The sequence below is a fragment of the Octopus bimaculoides genome, chromosome 8 (genome assembly GCF_046866305.1).
Source record: "Octopus bimaculoides isolate indiv1 chromosome 8, ASM4686630v1, whole genome shotgun sequence".
Taxonomy (NCBI): domain Eukaryota; kingdom Metazoa; phylum Mollusca; class Cephalopoda; order Octopoda; family Octopodidae; genus Octopus; species Octopus bimaculoides.
In genome coordinates, this window is record NC_142935.1 from 91,715,788 (window position 1) to 91,738,365 (window position 22,578).

At 33.2% G+C, this 22,578-nt stretch overlaps 1 protein-coding gene across 5 annotated transcripts in view; it reads right to left on the bottom strand.

Annotated features, from left to right (window-relative positions):
* Positions 1-22,578, bottom strand: part of LOC149134503 (uncharacterized) — a 546,861-nt gene that overhangs the window by 76,032 nt on the left and 448,251 nt on the right. For all 5 annotated transcript variants that reach the window (XR_016242942.1, XR_016242943.1, XM_089356803.1 and 2 more), the window contains exon 2: positions 2,737-2,787. Coding sequence is in view for 3 of the 5 variants with exons in the window: in XM_089356803.1 (XP_089212929.1) it covers positions 2,737-2,787 (51 nt within the window). In the remaining 2 variants the exon portion in view is untranslated. The remainder of the gene's footprint in view (positions 1-2,736; positions 2,788-22,578) is intronic.

Below are 22,578 nucleotides of genomic sequence, written 5' to 3' on the forward strand. Positions count from 1 at the left end.
TATATATATATATATATATATATATATATATATATATATATATATATATATATATATATATATATATAAGAGCGCCGTTGTTCGCTTGAAGTATTGTAATAAAAAAGTTGAAAAAAAAGAGAAAAATATAGAAAGCTTCCAGTAATGAAGAAGTCTTTATAAAATCCTTTATATTTCAGGTGCAAGACTCATCTTCAGAAGGAAGTCGTATACGAAATGTCTTGTTACACTGAAAGAGTTGCCAGCTCAGCAAGTGGAAGCTTGTTGCTATTGTTGCTAACCGAAACGCTGAGCAGTTTCAACTAAGTAAACAAATCGGTGTAACAAGATATTTATTTCTTGGACTGCTTCCTTCGGAGGAGGGGCATTTGCACCTGAAATATAAAGGGTTTTATAAAACTTTCTGCATTGTTAGAAGTTTTTTACATTTGCCCTTTCGGACTCACGGCTGGAAGATCACGGTTTCGATTCCCAGACCGGGTGTTGTGTGTGTTTATTGAACAAAAACACCTAAAGCCCCACGAGGCTCCGGCAAGGGGTGGTGGCAACCCCTGTTGTACTCTTTCGCCCCAACTTTCTCTCACTCTTTCTTCCTGTTTCTTGAGTAACTCTGCGTTGGACTGGCGTCCCGTCCAGCTGGGGGAACACATACGCCATAGAAACCGGGAAACCGGGCCCATGAACCTGGCTAGGCTTTAAAAGGATGCATAAATAAAAAATAAAAAATTTCGTTGACATAAATTTAGACTAGTAAACACAATCCCAGCGGAAAATGTAGGACACCATTTCTATCTAACCACCCACCACAGAGTCCCTCATCAACTCCCGAATGATAATTTATACATTAGAGCCGCCCCTATTATAATGATAAGCTACAGAAAACGGTTTCACTTAGATACAACCCAACTCACTAAACAATAGATTTGAACAAACACGAGGAAAATCATCTGGTTTAATTCACCGCACAAAGCAGACGTCATCAAACGTAACCAGTAATTTCCTAACTCTAATATACGGTACTCAATCATAGAGTAATCATAGAGTAAATCAACATTCGATATCCGTTCACATGACCAGTCAAGAATATATTGCCACACCAACAAACCCAGCAAACGTAACATAGCCGGACAACATCGAAATAAATTATGAGGGTCTATCAGCAATTACCTTCAAGGATTTCTTCAATCAGAATCTTCGCTCATTCAAGTCAAAGAACAACATTTTCTGTCACAATACGTTTGGAAACAGAGAGGTTAAGCAGAGTCCCCCCACCAACACCTTGGAACATAGTTTATTGGGTCAAACTATAATTTAACAAGGCGCGGAAGTATGGGATTTGTCTAAACAAAATTCATAAAGCATGAAATAAGCCAACAAGACCTCTTAGTCGGAAGTTATTTTAAGAGCCTACACAAATTTCTCAGATACCCGAATGTTGCGGTCAGCAAAAATTGTTTCGAAAGTACTGCCTTTAAAACGAGTTCTTTCCTTCTACGATATACAATAAGGCAAGGACAGTGGCCTTACAGGTTGCAGGAAGAACAAATACTATACTAGCCAACCTCGCAAGAGCGCTGATGGCCTTCATATTTGCTAGCATCTTTCACAATTTCATAATATAGTCTGCTTGACAAAAACCTGTGTGACTGTAAATACGTAAGAATGGAGTGTATTTAGAGTCTGTTTTATGAAATATATTCAAACAAGCGTATTCAAATACACACATACACACACACATACGCACAAACACAGACACAGACACACATGCAAACCCACACACATATAGTAAATCTGAATACAAAAGCATCTGGTTTCATAGGCAAACATTAGCGAGCGTGACAATCATGCATAAATTTTAATAAGTTTCTTTTTTTTTTTATCATAGACGAATAATGAGATATCTTGATATGTTATATGTGTATGTACTTCATAATATTACAATAAATGTGACTGTATATGTATTCTTGAAAACTAGAGTGACTCTACCAAGATACAATTGCACAGAATACATGCACATACATACATACATAAATACATACAAATATATAGATACATATATATATATTTACATACATATATATGTATATATATATATATATATATATATATATATATATATATATATATATATATAGAGAGAGAGAGAGAGAGAGAGATAGATAGATACATGTATGTATTTTTATGTATACATATGTATATATATATATTTATATATAAATATATATATATATGTAGATATAAACATGCATGTATACGTGTATATAGCATATATTTATCCGTATATCAACGATATATATATATATATACAACCCCCCCCCCCCCCACACACACATATGCATATAAAAGCAAGCTCATACCATTCTTCTTATTTTACTGCGCGTGTACATGCATGCTTCTATCTATATCTATCTCTCTCTATATATGTATATATATATATATATATATATATATATATATATATATAGATGTATAGATGTATATATATATATATATATATATATATATATATATATATATATATATATATATATATATATATATATAGATGTATATGTGTGTATACACACACACACATATATATATATGTATATATAGATGTATATGCATATCCATGTATATGCATATTTTTATATATATGTCTCTATACCTGTTTGTATATATCTATATATCTATGTGCCCATATATTATCTGTGTACATACATGTATATATAGGTGTGTATAAGTGTGTATACGTACGTCAGAAGCATTGTTCCAGCCGTTAAGACCAAGCATGGGGAAACTAACCAACTGTAAAACAAAAGAGAGAGAAAAGATATCTAATTCACCGTCAGGCTCAACAAACAATCATCATCATAGTCATTACCATCATCATTACCATCATCATCATCATCATCACCCTCATCATCATCATCATCACCCTCCTCATCATCGTCATCATCGTCATCGTCATCATCATCATCATCACCATTATCATCATAAACATTTTCGATATCATCATCATAGTCTTCATTCTCATCTGCGTCACCGTCATCGCCATCGTCATCGTCGTCATCATCATCAACATCATCGGCAACATCATCATCATCATCATCATCATCATCATCATCATCATTACCATCATCATGCTTAAACCACGATATGATTTATCGCTTCGGGTTGTCCAGTTCGGCCAGAATGAACGCATATACAAGTATGACAGTGTTGGGACCTATATGCTGTGGAAGCTGCGCCAGCAGTATGGAATGACAACAAGAACAAGATGGTATAAACATATCTCAGAGTATATGACTTCAACAACAGAAGATTGCTCTATATTTACTCTGCGGCAAAGCAACAGCACTCTGTGATATGTCGATACACGCATATAGAACGATCAAGGCTAACGGGCCTAACATTGTTGTCACAGACCAACAAGAAAGAAAATGCCTACTGTTCGACATATCATTAGCCCCAACAGATGACAATGTATCTCTAAAACAAACGGAGAAACTTTCAAAATATAAAGATCTCGAAATAGAGGTAACCAGAATGAAGGGCCTGAAAACAGAAACAATCCCAATAATAATAGAAGCATTGGGCATGGTTAAAAACATGCAGATAAATATTTAATAACAAAAAGAAAGGGTTTACAAATATATATGTATAATACTTCATTATCATACTTCATAATGCTGCAAGGCAGCACACACACCCTACAGAAAACACTTCCAACACAGTAAAAATAACAACACTAAAACAATCTACAGTGCATACCGAAGGCACACCGAGATGCTCATGGACGTGCAGTGAAAACATTTAATATAAAAAATAAAGCCACTGGATAATAATAATAATAATAATAATAATAATAATAATAATAATAATAATAATAATAATAATAATAATGATAATGATGATGATGATGATGATGATGATGCTGATGAAGATGATGATGATGATGACGATGATGACGACGATGATGATGATGTCATGTCGATGATGATGATGGTGATGATGATGATGATGATGACGATGACGATGACGGTGATGATGATGTCGATGATGATGATTATGATGATGATGATGATGATGACGATGCGGTTGGTGATGTTGATGATCATGATGATGATGATCACAATAATAAATGCTCTGATGCAGTACATGGTACTTGCTCTCATGGCTTTTGATCATAACTGATTGGAAGTGTTATCATCTACAATGTTTTGTCTTTGTATAAAATATAGGTCACAGCAAATATTCTGTTCAATACCACAGGTTTGCTTGTCAGTTGTTTGACCGTAACCAGTTGAGCATGTCTCTTAGTAGCTGATGGCATGTGCCTCTCTGATCACGGGCAGAAGTAGTGGGGGAACATCATAGCCATGTGTTGTGAGGAATTGTTCGGGGTTTGAATAATTCGCCTTTGGAAACGGGTGTTTCATTCATCATCCTAAAACAAGCCTTATTCCGGGACCTTTGAACGGGATGGGCTACTCAGTTCTAACTGGGCCCCACCTGCAAGGTCATTCGCTGTTTATCTTGATATGAGATCACCATGTCGCGCACATATGGCTGTGATGCATGTGCCTGGTGTACCTTATCTGACGGTAGTCACGATGTGTAGATTGGGCTTCGTTTATTTGTACCCTACTGCTACTTTGATGGCATGCACTGCTCTCTCACTCAATAATAATAATAATAATAATAATAATAATAATAATAATAATTATAATAATTTCAAATTTCCCCACAAGGGCAGCTTGGATGCGGTTGGGATGAGATGAGTCGATTACATCGACAACAGTGTTCAACTGGTACCTATTTCATCGATTCCGAAAGAATGAAAGACAAAGTCGACTTCGGCGGAACTTGAACTCAGAACATAACGACGAGAGAAATACCGCTAAGTATTTCGTCCAGCGTGCTAACGATTCTGCCACCTTAATAGTAGTAGTAGTAGTAGTAATAAGAAATAATAATAATAATAATAATAATAGGTTGATGAAAATGAACAATATAAGATCGTATAGGGCATGACCATCCAGTGTGACCATTCTATTGTGCCTAAAAGACCTGACATTGTTGTTGTAGAAAGGTAATTATTACGGATATTGCTTCACAGTGAATAAGAAGGCAAGTGAGAAAGTGGAAAAATATCAGGAGGTAAATATTACGTCAATCCGTTTAAAAATATATTATTATAATTATTATTATTATTATTATTATTATTCAGTAGTTTTATTTTTATAACGTGCTTTCACTTCACTACCGAGCGCAGCTCTGTGCGCCTTGGGTATGTGCTGTGGTTTGCTGTGGTGCTCTTATGTTTACTGTATTGAAAGTGTTTTGCGTAGAATGTGTGCAGTACCCAGTAGTGCAATTTTCTGTATGTTATATATATTTGTAAGTCCTGGTGTTTTTGTTATGTATTTGTCTGAATATTTTTTTATTATACCTAAGGCACCTACTATGATAGGAATTGTTTCTGTTTTTAGATTCCACATTCGAGTTATCTCTATTTCCAGGTCTTTGTATTTTGAAAGTTTTTCCATTTATTATTATTATTATTATTATTATTATTATTATTATTATTATTATTATTATTATTATTATTATTGTTCAGTAGTTTTATTTTCATAACGTTATTTCACATCACTACCGAGCGCAGCTCTGTGTGCCTTGGGTATGTGCTGTGGTTTGCTGTGATGCTCTTATGGTTACTGTATTGAAAGTGTTTTGCGTAGGATGTGTGCTGTGCCCAGTAGTGCAATTTTCTGTATGTTATATATATTTGTAAGTCCTGGTGTTTTTGTTATGTATTTGTCTGAATATTTTTTTATTATACCTAAGGCACCTACTATGATAGGAATTGTTTCTGTTTTTAGATTCCACATTCGAGTTATCTCTATTTCCAGGTCTTTGTATTTTGAAAGTTTTTCCATTTATTATTATTATTATTATTATTATTATTGTTCAGTAGTTTTATTTTCATAACGTTCTTTCACATCACTACCGAGCGCAGCTCTGTGTGCCTTGGGTATGTGCTGTGGTTTGCTGTGATGCTCTTATGGTTACTGTATTGAAAGTGTTTTGCGTAGGATGTGTGCTGTGCCCAGTAGTGCAATTTTCTGTATGTTATATATATTTGTAAGTCCTGGTGTTTTTGTTATGTATTTGTCTGAATATTTTTTTATTATACCTAAGGCACCTACTATGATAGGAATTGTTTCTGTTTTTAGATTCCACATTCGAGTTATCTCTATTTCCAGGTCTTTGTATTTTGAAAGTTTTTCCATTTATTATTATTATTATTATTATTATTATTGTTCAGTAGTTTTATTTTCATAACGTTCTTTCACATCACTACCGAGCGCAGCTCTGTGTGCCTTGGGTATGTGCTGTGGTTTGCTGTGATGCTCTTATGGTTACTGTATTGAAAGTGTTTTGCGTAGGATGTGTGCAGTACCCAGTAGTGCAATTTTCTGTGTGTTATATATATTTGTAAGTCCTGGTGTTTTTGTTATGTATTTGTCTGAATATTTTTTTATTATACCTAAGGCACCTACTATGATAGGAATTGTTTCTGTTTTTAGATTCCACATTCGAGTTATCTCTATTTCCAGGTCTTTGTATTTTGAAAGTTTTTCCATTTATTATTATTATTATTATTATTATTATTGTTCAGTAGTTTTATTTTCATAACGTTCTTTCACATCACTACCGAGCGCAGCTCTGTGTGCCTTGGGTATGTGCTGTGGTTTGCTGTGATGCTCTTATGGTTACTGTATTGAAAGTGTTTTGCGTAGGATGTGTGCTGTGCCCAGTAGTGCAATTTTCTGTATGTTATATATATTTGTAAGTCCTGGTGTTTTTGTTATGTATTTGTCTGAATATTTTTTTATTATACCTAAGGCACCTACTATGATAGGAATTGTTTCTGTTTTTAGATTCCACATTCGAGTTATCTCTATTTCCAGGTCTTTGTATTTTGAAAGTTTTTCCATTTATTATTATTATTATTATTATTATTATTATTGTTCAGTAGTTTTATTTTCATAACGTTCTTTCACATCACTACCGAGCGCAGCTCTGTGTGCCTTGGGTATGTGCTGTGGTTTGCTGTGATGCTCTTATGGTTACTGTATTGAAAGTGTTTTGCGTAGGATGTGTGCTGTGCCCAGTAGTGCAATTTTCTGTATGTTATATATATTTGTAAGTCCTGGTGTTTTTGTTATGTATTTGTCTGAATATTTTTTTATTATACCTAAGGCACCTACTATGATAGGAATTGTTTCTGTTTTTAGATTCCACATTCGAGTTATCTCTATTTCCAGGTCTTTGTATTTTGAAAGTTTTTCCATTTATTATTATTATTATTATTATTATTATTGTTCAGTAGTTTTATTTTCATAACGTTCTTTCACATCACTACCGAGCGCAGCTCTGTGTGCCTTGGGTATGTGCTGTGGTTTGCTGTGATGCTCTTATGGTTACTGTATTGAAAGTGTTTTGCGTAGGATGTGTGCAGTACCCAGTAGTGCAATTTTCTGTGTGTTATATATATTTGTAAGTCCTGGTGTTTTTGTTATGTATTTGTCTGAATATTTTTTTATTATACCTAAGGCACCTACTATGATAGGAATTGTTTCTGTTTTTAGATTCCACATTCGAGTTATCTCTATTTCCAGGTCTTTGTATTTTGAAAGTTTTTCCATTTATTATTATTATTATTATTATTATTATTATTGTTCAGTAGTTTTATTTTCATAACGTTCTTTCACATCACTACCGAGCGCAGCTCTGTGTGCCTTGGGTATGTGCTGTGGTTTGCTGTGATGCTCTTATGGTTACTGTATTGAAAGTGTTTTGCGTAGGATGTGTGCTGTGCCCAGTAGTGCAATTTTCTGTATGTTATATACATTTGTAAGTCCTGGTGTTTTTGTTATGTATTTGTCTGAATATTTTTTTATTATACCTAAGGCACCTACTATGATAGGAATTGTTTCTGTTTTTAGATTCCACATTCGAGTTATCTCTATTTCCAGGTCTTTGTATTTTGAAAGTTTTTCCATTTATTATTATTATTATTATTATTATTATTATTGTTCAGTAGTTTTATTTTCATAACGTTCTTTCACATCACTACCGAGCGCAGCTCTGTGTGCCTTGGGTATGTGCTGTGGTTTGCTGTGATGCTCTTATGGTTACTGTATTGAAAGTGTTTTGCGTAGGATGTGTGCAGTACCCAGTAGTGCAATTTTCTGTGTGTTATATATATTTGTAAGTCCTGGTGTTTTTGTTATGTATTTGTCTGAATATTTTTTTATTATACCTAAGGCACCTACTATGATAGGAATTGTTTCTGTTTTTAGATTCCACATTCGAGTTATCTCTATTTCCAGGTCTTTGTATTTTGAAAGTTTTTCCATTTATTATTATTATTATTATTATTATTGTTCAGTAGTTTTATTTTCATAACGTTCTTTCACATCACTACCGAGCGCAGCTCTGTGTGCCTTGGGTATGTGCTGTGGTTTGCTGTGATGCTCTTATGGTTACTGTGTTGAAAGTGTTTTGCGTAGGATGTGTGCAGTACCCAGTAGTGCAATTTTCTGTGTGTTATATATATTTGTAAGTCCTGGTGTTTTTGTTATGTATTTGTCTGAATATTTTTTTATTATACCTAAGGCACCTACTATGATAGGAATTGTTTCTGTTTTTAGATTCCACATTCGAGTTATCTCTATTTCCAGGTCTTTGTATTTTGAAAGTTTTTCCATTTATTATTATTATTATTATTATTATTATTGTTCAGTAGTTTTATTTTCATAACGTTCTTTCACATCACTACCGAGCGCAGCTCTGTGTGCCTTGGGTATGTGCTGTGGTTTGCTGTGATGCTCTTATGGTTACTGTATTGAAAGTGTTTTGCGTAGGATGTGTGCTGTGCCCAGTAGTGCAATTTTCTGTATGTTATATACATTTGTAAGTCCTGGTGTTTTTGTTATGTATTTGTCTGAATATTTTTTTATTATACCTAAGGCACCTACTATGATAGGAATTGTTTCTGTTTTTAGATTCCACATTCGAGTTATCTCTATTTCCAGGTCTTTGTATTTTGAAAGTTTTTCCATTTATTATTATTATTATTATTATTATTATTATTGTTCAGTTTGTTTTATTTTCATAACGTTCTTTCACATCACTACCGAGCGCAGCTCTGTGTGCCTTGGGTATGTGCTGTGGTTTGCTGTGATGCTCTTATGGTTACTGTATTGAAAGTGTTTTGCGTAGGATGTGTGCTGTGCCCAGTAGTGCAATTTTCTGTATGTTATATACATTTGTAAGTCCTGGTGTTTTTGTTATGTATTTGTCTGAATATTTTTTTATTATACCTAAGGCACCTACTATGATAGGAATTGTTTCTGTTTTTAGATTCCACATTCGAGTTATCTCTATTTCCAGGTCTTTGTATTTTGAAAGTTTTTCCATTTATTATTATTATTATTATTATTATTATTGTTCAGTAGTTTTATTTTCATAACGTTCTTTCACATCACTACCGAGCGCAGCTCTGTGTGCCTTGGGTATGTGCTGTGGTTTGCTGTGATGCTCTTATGGTTACTGTATTGAAAGTGTTTTGCGTAGGATGTGTGCAGTACCCAGTAGTGCAATTTTCTGTGTGTTATATATATTTGTAAGTCCTGGTGTTTTTGTTATGTATTTGTCTGAATATTTTTTTATTATACCTAAGGCACCTACTATGATAGGAATTGTTTCTGTTTTTAGATTCCACATTCGAGTTATCTCTATTTCCAGGTCTTTGTATTTTGAAAGTTTTTCCATTTATTATTATTATTATTATTATTATTATTGTTCAGTTTGTTTTATTTTCATAACGTTCTTTCACATCACTACCGAGCGCAGCTCTGTGTGCCTTGGGTATGTGCTGTGGTTTGCTGTGATGCTCTTATGGTTACTGTATTGAAAGTGTTTTGCGTAGGATGTGTGCTGTGCCCAGTAGTGCAATTTTCTGTATGTTATATACATTTGTAAGTCCTGGTGTTTTTGTTATGTATTTGTCTGAATATTTTTTTATTATACCTAAGGCACCTACTATGATAGGAATTGTTTCTGTTTTTAGATTCCACATTCGAGTTATCTCTATTTCCAGGTCTTTGTATTTTGAAAGTTTTTCCATTTATTATTATTATTATTATTATTATTATTGTTCAGTAGTTTTATTTTCATAACCTTCTTTCACATCACTACCGAGCGCAGCTCTGTGTGCCTTGGGTATGTGCTGTGGTTTGCTGTGATGCTCTTATGGTTACTGTATTGAAAGTGTTTTGCGTAGGATGTGTGCTGTGCCCAGTAGTGCAATTTTCTGTATGTTATATATATTTGTAAGTCCTGGTGTTTTTGTTATGTATTTGTCTGAATATTTTTTTATTATACCTAAGGCACCTACTATGATAGGAATTGTTTCTGTTTTTAGATTCCACATTCGAGTTATCTCTATTTCCAGGTCTTTGTATTTTGAAAGTTTTTCCATTTATTATTATTATTATTATTATTATTATTGTTCAGTAGTTTTATTTTCATAACGTTCTTTCACATCACTACCGAGCGCAGCTCTGTGTGCCTTGGGTATGTGCTGTGGTTTGCTGTGATGCTCTTATGGTTACTGTATTGAAAGTGTTTTGCGTAGGATGTGTGCAGTACCCAGTAGTGCAATTTTCTGTGTGTTATATATATTTGTAAGTCCTGGTGTTTTTGTTATGTATTTGTCTGAATATTTTTTTATTATACCTAAGGCACCTACTATGATAGGAATTGTTTCTGTTTTTAGATTCCACATTCGAGTTATCTCTATTTCCAGGTCTTTGTATTTTGAAAGTTTTTCCATTTATTATTATTATTATTATTATTATTATTGTTCAGTTTGTTTTATTTTCATAACGTTCTTTCACATCACTACCGAGCGCAGCTCTGTGTGCCTTGGGTATGTGCTGTGGTTTGCTGTGATGCTCTTATGGTTACTGTATTGAAAGTGTTTTGCGTAGGATGTGTGCTGTGCCCAGTAGTGCAATTTTCTGTATGTTATATACATTTGTAAGTCCTGGTGTTTTTGTTATGTATTTGTCTGAATATTTTTTTATTATACCTAAGGCACCTACTATGATAGGAATTGTTTCTGTTTTTAGATTCCACATTCGAGTTATCTCTATTTCCAGGTCTTTGTATTTTGAAAGTTTTTCCATTTATTATTATTATTATTATTATTATTATTATTGTTCAGTAGTTTTATTTTCATAACGTTCTTTCACATCACTACCGAGCGCAGCTCTGTGTGCCTTGGGTATGTGCTGTGGTTTGCTGTGATGCTCTTATGGTTACTGTATTGAAAGTGTTTTGCGTAGGATGTGTGCTGTGCCCAGTAGTGCAATTTTCTGTATGTTATATATATTTTTAAGTCCTGGTGTTTTTGTTATGTATTTGTCTGAATATTTTTTTATTATACCTAAGGCACCTACTATGATAGGAATTGTTTCTGTTTTTAGATTCCACATTCGAGTTATCTCTATTTCCAGGTCTTTGTATTTTGAAAGTTTTTCCATTTATTATTATTATTATTATTATTATTATTATTGTTCAGTAGTTTTATTTTCATAACGTTCTTTCACATCACTACCGAGCGCAGCTCTGTGTGCCTTGGGTATGTGCTGTGGTTTGCTGTGATGCTCTTATGGTTACTGTATTGAAAGTGTTTTGCGTAGGATGTGTGCTGTGCCCAGTAGTGCAATTTTCTGTATGTTATATATATTTTTAAGTCCTGGTGTTTTTGTTATGTATTTGTCTGAATATTTTTTTATTATACCTAAGGCACCTACTATGATAGGAATTGTTTCTGTTTTTAGATTCCACATTCGAGTTATCTCTATTTCCAGGTCTTTGTATTTTGAAAGTTTTTCCATTTATTATTATTATTATTATTATTATTATTGTTCAGTAGTTTTATTTTCATAACGTTCTTTCACATCACTACCGAGCGCAGCTCTGTGTGCCTTGGGTATGTGCTGTGGTTTGCTGTGATGCTCTTATGGTTACTGTATTGAAAGTGTTTTGCGTAGGATGTGTGCTGTGCCCAGTAGTGCAATTTTCTGTATGTTATATATATTTGTAAGTCCTGGTGTTTTTGTTATGTATTTGTCTGAATATTTTTTTATTATACCTAAGGCACCTACTATGATAGGAATTGTTTCTGTTTTTAGATTCCACATTCGAGTTATCTCTATTTCCAGGTCTTTGTATTTTGAAAGTTTTTCCATTTATTATTATTATTATTATTATTATTGTTCAGTAGTTTTATTTTCATAACGTTCTTTCACATCACTACCGAGCGCAGCTCTGTGTGCCTTGGGTATGTGCTGTGGTTTGCTGTGATGCTCTTATGGTTACTGTGTTGAAAGTGTTTTGCGTAGGATGTGTGCAGTACCCAGTAGTGCAATTTTCTGTGTGTTATATATATTTGTAAGTCCTGGTGTTTTTGTTATGTATTTGTCTGAATATTTTTTTATTATACCTAAGGCACCTACTATGATAGGAATTGTTTCTGTTTTTAGATTCCACATTCGAGTTATCTCTATTTCCAGGTCTTTGTATTTTGAAAGTTTTTCCATTTATTATTATTATTATTATTATTATTATTGTTCAGTAGTTTTATTTTCATAACGTTCTTTCACATCACTACCGAGCGCAGCTCTGTGTGCCTTGGGTATGTGCTGTGGTTTGCTGTGATGCTCTTATGGTTACTGTATTGAAAGTGTTTTGCGTAGGATGTGTGCTGTGCCCAGTAGTGCAATTTTCTGTATGTTATATACATTTGTAAGTCCTGGTGTTTTTGTTATGTATTTGTCTGAATATTTTTTTATTATACCTAAGGCACCTACTATGATAGGAATTGTTTCTGTTTTTAGATTCCACATTCGAGTTATCTCTATTTCCAGGTCTTTGTATTTTGAAAGTTTTTCCATTTATTATTATTATTATTATTATTATTATTGTTCAGTTTGTTTTATTTTCATAACGTTCTTTCACATCACTACCGAGCGCAGCTCTGTGTGCCTTGGGTATGTGCTGTGGTTTGCTGTGATGCTCTTATGGTTACTGTATTGAAAGTGTTTTGCGTAGGATGTGTGCTGTGCCCAGTAGTGCAATTTTCTGTATGTTATATACATTTGTAAGTCCTGGTGTTTTTGTTATGTATTTGTCTGAATATTTTTTTATTATACCTAAGGCACCTACTATGATAGGAATTGTTTCTGTTTTTAGATTCCACATTCGAGTTATCTCTATTTCCAGGTCTTTGTATTTTGAAAGTTTTTCCATTTATTATTATTATTATTATTATTATTATTGTTCAGTAGTTTTATTTTCATAACGTTCTTTCACATCACTACCGAGCGCAGCTCTGTGTGCCTTGGGTATGTGCTGTGGTTTGCTGTGATGCTCTTATGGTTACTGTATTGAAAGTGTTTTGCGTAGGATGTGTGCAGTACCCAGTAGTGCAATTTTCTGTGTGTTATATATATTTGTAAGTCCTGGTGTTTTTGTTATGTATTTGTCTGAATATTTTTTTATTATACCTAAGGCACCTACTATGATAGGAATTGTTTCTGTTTTTAGATTCCACATTCGAGTTATCTCTATTTCCAGGTCTTTGTATTTTGAAAGTTTTTCCATTTATTATTATTATTATTATTATTATTATTGTTCAGTTTGTTTTATTTTCATAACGTTCTTTCACATCACTACCGAGCGCAGCTCTGTGTGCCTTGGGTATGTGCTGTGGTTTGCTGTGATGCTCTTATGGTTACTGTATTGAAAGTGTTTTGCGTAGGATGTGTGCTGTGCCCAGTAGTGCAATTTTCTGTATGTTATATACATTTGTAAGTCCTGGTGTTTTTGTTATGTATTTGTCTGAATATTTTTTTATTATACCTAAGGCACCTACTATGATAGGAATTGTTTCTGTTTTTAGATTCCACATTCGAGTTATCTCTATTTCCAGGTCTTTGTATTTTGAAAGTTTTTCCATTTATTATTATTATTATTATTATTATTATTGTTCAGTAGTTTTATTTTCATAACCTTCTTTCACATCACTACCGAGCGCAGCTCTGTGTGCCTTGGGTATGTGCTGTGGTTTGCTGTGATGCTCTTATGGTTACTGTATTGAAAGTGTTTTGCGTAGGATGTGTGCTGTGCCCAGTAGTGCAATTTTCTGTATGTTATATATATTTTTAAGTCCTGGTGTTTTTGTTATGTATTTGTCTGAATATTTTTTTATTATACCTAAGGCACCTACTATGATAGGAATTGTTTCTGTTTTTAGATTCCACATTCGAGTTATCTCTATTTCCAGGTCTTTGTATTTTGAAAGTTTTTCCATTTATTATTATTATTATTATTATTATTATTGTTCAGTAGTTTTATTTTCATAACGTTCTTTCACATCACTACCGAGCGCAGCTCTGTGTGCCTTGGGTATGTGCTGTGGTTTGCTGTGATGCTCTTATGGTTACTGTATTGAAAGTGTTTTGCGTAGGATGTGTGCAGTACCCAGTAGTGCAATTTTCTGTGTGTTATATATATTTGTAAGTCCTGGTGTTTTTGTTATGTATTTGTCTGAATATTTTTTTATTATACCTAAGGCACCTACTATGATAGGAATTGTTTCTGTTTTTAGATTCCACATTCGAGTTATCTCTATTTCCAGGTCTTTGTATTTTGAAAGTTTTTCCATTTATTATTATTATTATTATTATTATTATTGTTCAGTTTGTTTTATTTTCATAACGTTCTTTCACATCACTACCGAGCGCAGCTCTGTGTGCCTTGGGTATGTGCTGTGGTTTGCTGTGATGCTCTTATGGTTACTGTATTGAAAGTGTTTTGCGTAGGATGTGTGCTGTGCCCAGTAGTGCAATTTTCTGTATGTTATATACATTTGTAAGTCCTGGTGTTTTTGTTATGTATTTGTCTGAATATTTTTTTATTATACCTAAGGCACCTACTATGATAGGAATTGTTTCTGTTTTTAGATTCCACATTCGAGTTATCTCTATTTCCAGGTCTTTGTATTTTGAAAGTTTTTCCATTTATTATTATTATTATTATTATTATTATTATTGTTCAGTAGTTTTATTTTCATAACGTTCTTTCACATCACTACCGAGCGCAGCTCTGTGTGCCTTGGGTATGTGCTGTGGTTTGCTGTGATGCTCTTATGGTTACTGTATTGAAAGTGTTTTGCGTAGGATGTGTGCTGTGCCCAGTAGTGCAATTTTCTGTATGTTATATATATTTTTAAGTCCTGGTGTTTTTGTTATGTATTTGTCTGAATATTTTTTTATTATACCTAAGGCAACTACTATGATAGGAATTGTTTCTGTTTTTAGATTCCACATTCGAGTTATCTCTATTTCCAGGTCTTTGTATTTTGAAAGTTTTTCCATTTATTATTATTATTATTATTATTATTATTGTTCAGTAGTTTTATTTTCATAACGTTCTTTCACATCACTACCGAGCGCAGCTCTGTGTGCCTTGGGTATGTGCTGTGGTTTGCTGTGATGCTCTTATGGTTACTGTATTGAAAGTGTTTTGCGTAGGATGTGTGCTGTGCCCAGTAGTGCAATTTTCTGTATGTTATATATATTTGTAAGTCCTGGTGTTTTTGTTATGTATTTGTCTGAATATTTTTTTATTATACCTAAGGCACCTACTATGATAGGAATTGTTTCTGTTTTTAGATTCCACATTCGAGTTATCTCTATTTCCAGGTCTTTGTATTTTGAAAGTTTTTCCATTTATTATTATTATTATTATTATTATTATTGTTCAGTTTGTTTTATTTTCATAACGTTCTTTCACATCACTACCGAGCGCAGCTCTGTGTGCCTTGGGTATGTGCTGTGGTTTGCTGTGGTGCTCTTATGTTTACTGTATTGAAAGTGTTTTGCGTAGGATGTGTGCTGTGCCCAGTAGTGCAATTTTCTGTATGTTATATACATTTGTAAGTCCTGGTGTTTTTGTTATGTATTTGTCTGAATATTTTTTTATTATACCTAAGGCACCTACTATGATAGGAATTGTTTCTGTTTTTAGATTCCACATTCGAGTTATCTCTATTTCCAGGTCTTTGTATTTTGAAAGTTTTTCCATTTATTATTATTATTATTATTATTATTATTGTTCAGTAGTTTTATTTTCATAACGTTCTTTCACATCACTACCGAGCGCAGCTCTGTGTGCCTTGGGTATGTGCTGTGGTTTGCTGTGGTGCTCTTATGTTTACTGTATTGAAAGTGTTTTGCGTAGAATGTGTGCTGTGCCCAGTAGTGCAATTTTCTGTATGTTATATATATTTGTAAGTCCTGGTGTTTTTGTTATGTATTTGTCTGAATATTTTTTTATTATACCTAAGGCACCTACTATGATAGGAATTGTTTCTGTTTTTAGATTCCACATTCGAGTTATCTCTATTTCCAGGTCTTTGTATTTTGAAAGTTTTTCCATTTATTATTATTATTATTATTATTATTATTGTTCAGTTTGTTTTATTTTCATAACGTTCTTTCACATCACTACCGAGCGCAGCTCTGTGTGCCTTGGGTATGTGCTGTGGTTTGCTGTGATGCTCTTATGGTTACTGTATTGAAAGAGTTTTGCGTAGGATGTGTGCTGTGCCCAGTAGTGCAATTTTCTGTATGTTATATACATTTGTAAGTCCTGGTGTTTTTGTTATGTATTTGTCTGAATATTTTTTTATTATACCTAAGGCACCTACTATGATAGGAATTGTTTCTGTTTTTAGATTCCACATTCGAGTTATCTCTATTTCCAGGTCTTTGTATTTTGAAAGTTTTTCCATTTATTATTATTATTATTATTATTATTATTGTTCAGTAGTTTTATTTTCATAACGTTCTTTCACATCACTACCGAGCGCAGCTCTGTGTGCCTTGGGTATGTGCTGTGGTTTGCTGTGATGCTCTTATGGTTACTGTATTGAAAGTGTTTTGCGTAGGATGTGTGCTGTGCCCAGTAGTGCAATTTTCTGTATGTTATATATATTTTTAAGTCCTGGTGTTTTTGTTATGTATTTGTCTGAATATTTTTTTATTATACCTAAGGCACCTACTATGATAGGAATTGTTTCTGTTTTTAGATTCCACATTCGAGTTATCTCTATTTCCAGGTCTTTGTATTTTGAAAGTTTTTCCATTTATTATTATTATTATTATTATTATTATTGTTCAGTAGTTTTATTTTCATAACGTTCTTTCACATCACTACCGAGCGCAGCTCTGTGTGCCTTGGGTATGTGCTGTGGTTTGCTGTGATGCTCTTATGGTTACTGTATTGAAAGTGTTTTGCGTAGGATGTGTGCTGTGCCCAGTAGTGCAATTTTCTGTATGTTATATATATTTGTAAGTCCTGGTGTTTTTGTTATGTATTTGTCTGAATATTTTTTTATTATACCTAAGGCACCTACTATGATAGGAATTGTTTCTGTTTTTAGATTCCACATTCGAGTTATCTCTATTTCCAGGTCTTTGTATTTTGAAAGTTTTTCCATTTATTATTATTATTATTATTATTATTATTGTTCAGTTTGTTTTATTTTCATAACGTTCTTTCACATCACTACCGAGCGCAGCTCTGTGTGCCTTGGGTATGTGCTGTGGTTTGCTGTGATGCTCTTATGGTTACTGTATTGAAAGTGTTTTGCGTAGGATGTGTGCAGTACCCAGTAGTGCAATTTTCTGTGTGTTATATATATTTGTAAGTCCTGGTGTTTTTGTTATGTATTTGTCTGAATATTTTTTTATTATACCTAAGGCACCTACTATGATAGGAATTGTTTCTGTTTTTAGATTCCACATTCGAGTTATCTCTATTTCCAGGTCTTTGTATTTTGAAAGTTTTTCCATTTATTATTATTATTATTATTATTATTATTGTTCAGTTTGTTTTATTTTCATAACGTTCTTTCACATCACTACCGAGCGCAGCTCTGTGTGCCTTGGGTATGTGCTGTGGTTTGCTGTGATGCTCTTATGGTTACTGTATTGAAAGTGTTTTGCGTAGGATGTGTGCTGTGCCCAGTAGTGCAATTTTCTGTATGTTATATACATTTGTAAGTCCTGGTGTTTTTGTTATGTATTTGTCTGAATATTTTTTTATTATACCTAAGGCACCTACTATGATAGGAATTGTTTCTGTTTTTAGATTCCACATTCGAGTTATCTCTATTTCCAGGTCTTTGTATTTTGAAAGTTTTTCCATTTATTATTATTATTATTATTATTATTATTGTTCAGTAGTTTTATTTTCATAACGTTCTTTCACATGACTACCGAGCGCAGCTCTGTGTGCCTTGGGTATGTGCTGTGGTTTGCTGTGATGCTCTTATGGTTACTGTATTGAAAGTGTTTTGCGTAGGATGTGTGCTGTGCCCAGTAGTGCAATTTTCTGTATGTTATATATATTTTTAAGTCCTGGTGTTTTTGTTATGTATTTGTCTGAATATTTTTTTATTATACCTAAGGCACCTACTATGATAGGAATTGTTTCTGTTTTTAGATTCCACATTCGAGTTATCTCTATTTCCAGGTCTTTGTATTTTGAAAGTTTTTCCATTTATTATTATTATTATTATTATTATTATTGTTCAGTAGTTTTATTTTCATAACGTTCTTTCACATCACTACCGAGCGCAGCTCTGTGTGCCTTGGGTATGTGCTGTGGTTTGCTGTGATGCTCTTATGGTTACTGTATTGAAAGTGTTTTGCGTAGGATGTGTGCTGTGCCCAGTAGTGCAATTTTCTGTATGTTATATATATTTGTAAGTCCTGGTGTTTTTGTTATGTATTTGTCTGAATATTTTTTTTATTATACCTAAGGCACCTACTATGATAGGAATTGTTTCTGTTTTTAGATTCCACATTCGAGTTATCTCTATTTCCAGGTCTTTGTATTTTGAAAGTTTTTCCATTTATTATTATTATTATTATTATTATTATTGTTCAGTTTGTTTTATTTTCATAACGTTCTTTCACATCACTACCGAGCGCAGCTCTGTGTGCCTTGGGTATGTGCTGTGGTTTGCTGTGATGCTCTTATGGTTACTGTATTGAAAGTGTTTTGCGTAGGATGTGTGCTGTGCCCAGTAGTGCAATTTTCTGTATGTTATATACATTTGTAAGTCCTGGTGTTTTTGTTATGTATTTGTCTGAATATTTTTTTATTATACCTAAGGCACCTACTATGATAGGAATTGTTTCTGTTTTTAGATTCCACATTCGAGTTATCTCTATTTCCAGGTCTTTGTATTTTGAAAGTTTTTCCATTTATTATTATTATTATTATTATTATTATTGTTCAGTTTGTTTTATTTTCATAACGTTCTTTCACATCACTACCGAGCGCAGCTCTGTGTGCCTTGGGTATGTGCTGTGGTTTGCTGTGATGCTCTTATGGTTACTGTATTGAAAGTGTTTTGCGTAGGATGTGTGCAGTACCCAGTAGTGCAATTTTCTGTATGTTATATATATTTGTAAGTCCTGGTGTTTTTGTTATGTATTTGTCTGAATATTTTTTTATTATACCTAAGGCACCTACTATGATAGGAATTGTTTCTGTTTTTAGATTCCACATTCGAGTTATCTCTATTTCCAGGTCTTTGTATTTTGAAAGTTTTTCCATTTATTATTATTATTATTATTATTATTATTGTTCAGTAGTTTTATTTTCATAACGTTCTTTCACATCACTACCGAGCGCAGCTCTGTGTGCCTTGGGTATGTGCTGTGGTTTGCTGTGATGCTCTTATGGTTACTGTATTGAAAGTGTTTTGCGTAGGATGTGTGCAGTACCCAGTAGTGCAATTTTCTGTGTGTTATATATATTTGTAAGTCCTGGTGTTTTTGTTATGTATTTGTCTGAATATTTTTTTATTATACCTAAGGCACCTACTATGATAGGAATTGTTTCTGTTTTTAGATTCCACATTCGAGTTATCTCTATTTCCAGGTCTTTGTATTTTGAAAGTTTTTCCATTTATTATTATTATTATTATTATTATTATTGTTCAGTTTGTTTTATTTTCATAACGTTCTTTCACATCACTACCGAGCGCAGCTCTGTGTGCCTTGGGTATGTGCTGTGGTTTGCTGTGATGCTCTTATGGTTACTGTATTGAAAGTGTTTTGCGTAGGATGTGTGCTGTGCCCAGTAGTGCAATTTTCTGTATGTTATATACATTTGTAAGTCCTGGTGTTTTTGTTATGTATTTGTCTGAATATTTTTTTATTATACCTAAGGCACCTACTATGATAGGAATTGTTTCTGTTTTTAGATTCCACATTCGAGTTATCTCTATTTCCAGGTCTTTGTATTTTGAAAGTTTTTCCATTTATTATTATTATTATTATTATTATTATTATTGTTCAGTAGTTTTATTTTCATAACGTTCTTTCACATCACTACCGAGCGCAGCTCTGTGTGCCTTGGGTATGTGCTGTGGTTTGCTGTGATGCTCTTATGGTTACTGTATTGAAAGTGTTTTGCGTAGGATGTGTGCTGTGCCCAGTAGTGCAATTTTCTGTATGTTATATATATTTTTAAGTCCTGGTGTTTTTGTTATGTATTTGTCTGAATATTTTTTTATTATACCTAAGGCACCTACTATGATAGGAATTGTTTCTGTTTTTAGATTCCACATTCGAGTTATCTCTATTTCCAGGTCTTTGTATTTTGAAAGTTTTTCCATTTATTATTATTATTATTATTATTATTATTGTTCAGTAGTTTTATTTTCATAACGTTCTTTCACATCACTACCGAGCGCAGCTCTGTGTGCCTTGGGTATGTGCTGTGGTTTGCTGTGATGCTCTTATGGTTACTGTATTGAAAGTGTTTTGCGTAGGATGTGTGCTGTGCCCAGTAGTGCAATTTTCTGTATGTTATATATATTTGTAAGTCCTGGTGTTTTTGTTATGTATTTGTCTGAATATTTTTTTATTATACCTAAGGCACCTACTATGATAGGAATTGTTTCTGTTTTTAGATTCCACATTCGAGTTATCTCTATTTCCAGGTCTTTGTATTTTGAAAGTTTTTCCATTTATTATTATTATTATTATTATTATTATTGTTCAGTTTGTTTTATTTTCATAACGTTCTTTCACATCACTACCGAGCGCAGCTCTGTGTGCCTTGGGTATGTGCTGTGGTTTGCTGTGGTGCTCTTATGTTTACTGTATTGAAAGTGTTTTGCGTAGGATGTGTGCTGTGCCCAGTAGTGCAATTTTCTGTATGTTATATACATTTGTAAGTCCTGGTGTTTTTGTTATGTATTTGTCTGAATATTTTTTTATTATACCTAAGGCACCTACTATGATAGGAATTGTTTCTGTTTTTAGATTCCACATTCGAGTTATCTCTATTTCCAGGTCTTTGTATTTTGAAAGTTTTTCCATTTATTATTATTATTATTATTATTATTATTGTTCAGTAGTTTTATTTTCATAACGTTCTTTCACATCACTACCGAGCGCAGCTCTGTGTGCCTTGGGTATGTGCTGTGGTTTGCTGTGGTGCTCTTATGTTTACTGTATTGAAAGTGTTTTGCGTAGAATGTGTGCTGTGCCCAGTAGTGCAATTTTCTGTATGTTATATATATTTGTAAGTCCTGGTGTTTTTGTTATGTATTTGTCTGAATATTTTTTTATTATACCTAAGGCACCTACTATGATAGGAATTGTTTCTGTTTTTAGATTCCACATTCGAGTTATCTCTATTTCCAGGTCTTTGTATTTTGAAAGTTTTTCCATTTATTATTATTATTATTATTATTATTATTGTTCAGTTTGTTTTATTTTCATAACGTTCTTTCACATCACTACCGAGCGCAGCTCTGTGTGCCTTGGGTATGTGCTGTGGTTTGCTGTGATGCTCTTATGGTTACTGTATTGAAAGAGTTTTGCGTAGGATGTGTGCTGTGCCCAGTAGTGCAATTTTCTGTATGTTATATACATTTGTAAGTCCTGGTGTTTTTGTTATGTATTTGTCTGAATATTTTTTTATTATACCTAAGGCACCTACTATGATAGGAATTGTTTCTGTTTTTAGATTCCACATTCGAGTTATCTCTATTTCCAGGTCTTTGTATTTTGAAAGTTTTTCCATTTATTATTATTATTATTATTATTATTATTGTTCAGTAGTTTTATTTTCATAACGTTCTTTCACATCACTACCGAGCGCAGCTCTGTGTGCCTTGGGTATGTGCTGTGGTTTGCTGTGATGCTCTTATGGTTACTGTATTGAAAGTGTTTTGCGTAGGATGTGTGCTGTGCCCAGTAGTGCAATTTTCTGTATGTTATATATATTTTTAAGTCCTGGTGTTTTTGTTATGTATTTGTCTGAATATTTTTTTATTATACCTAAGGCACCTACTATGATAGGAATTGTTTCTGTTTTTAGATTCCACATTCGAGTTATCTCTATTTCCAGGTCTTTGTATTT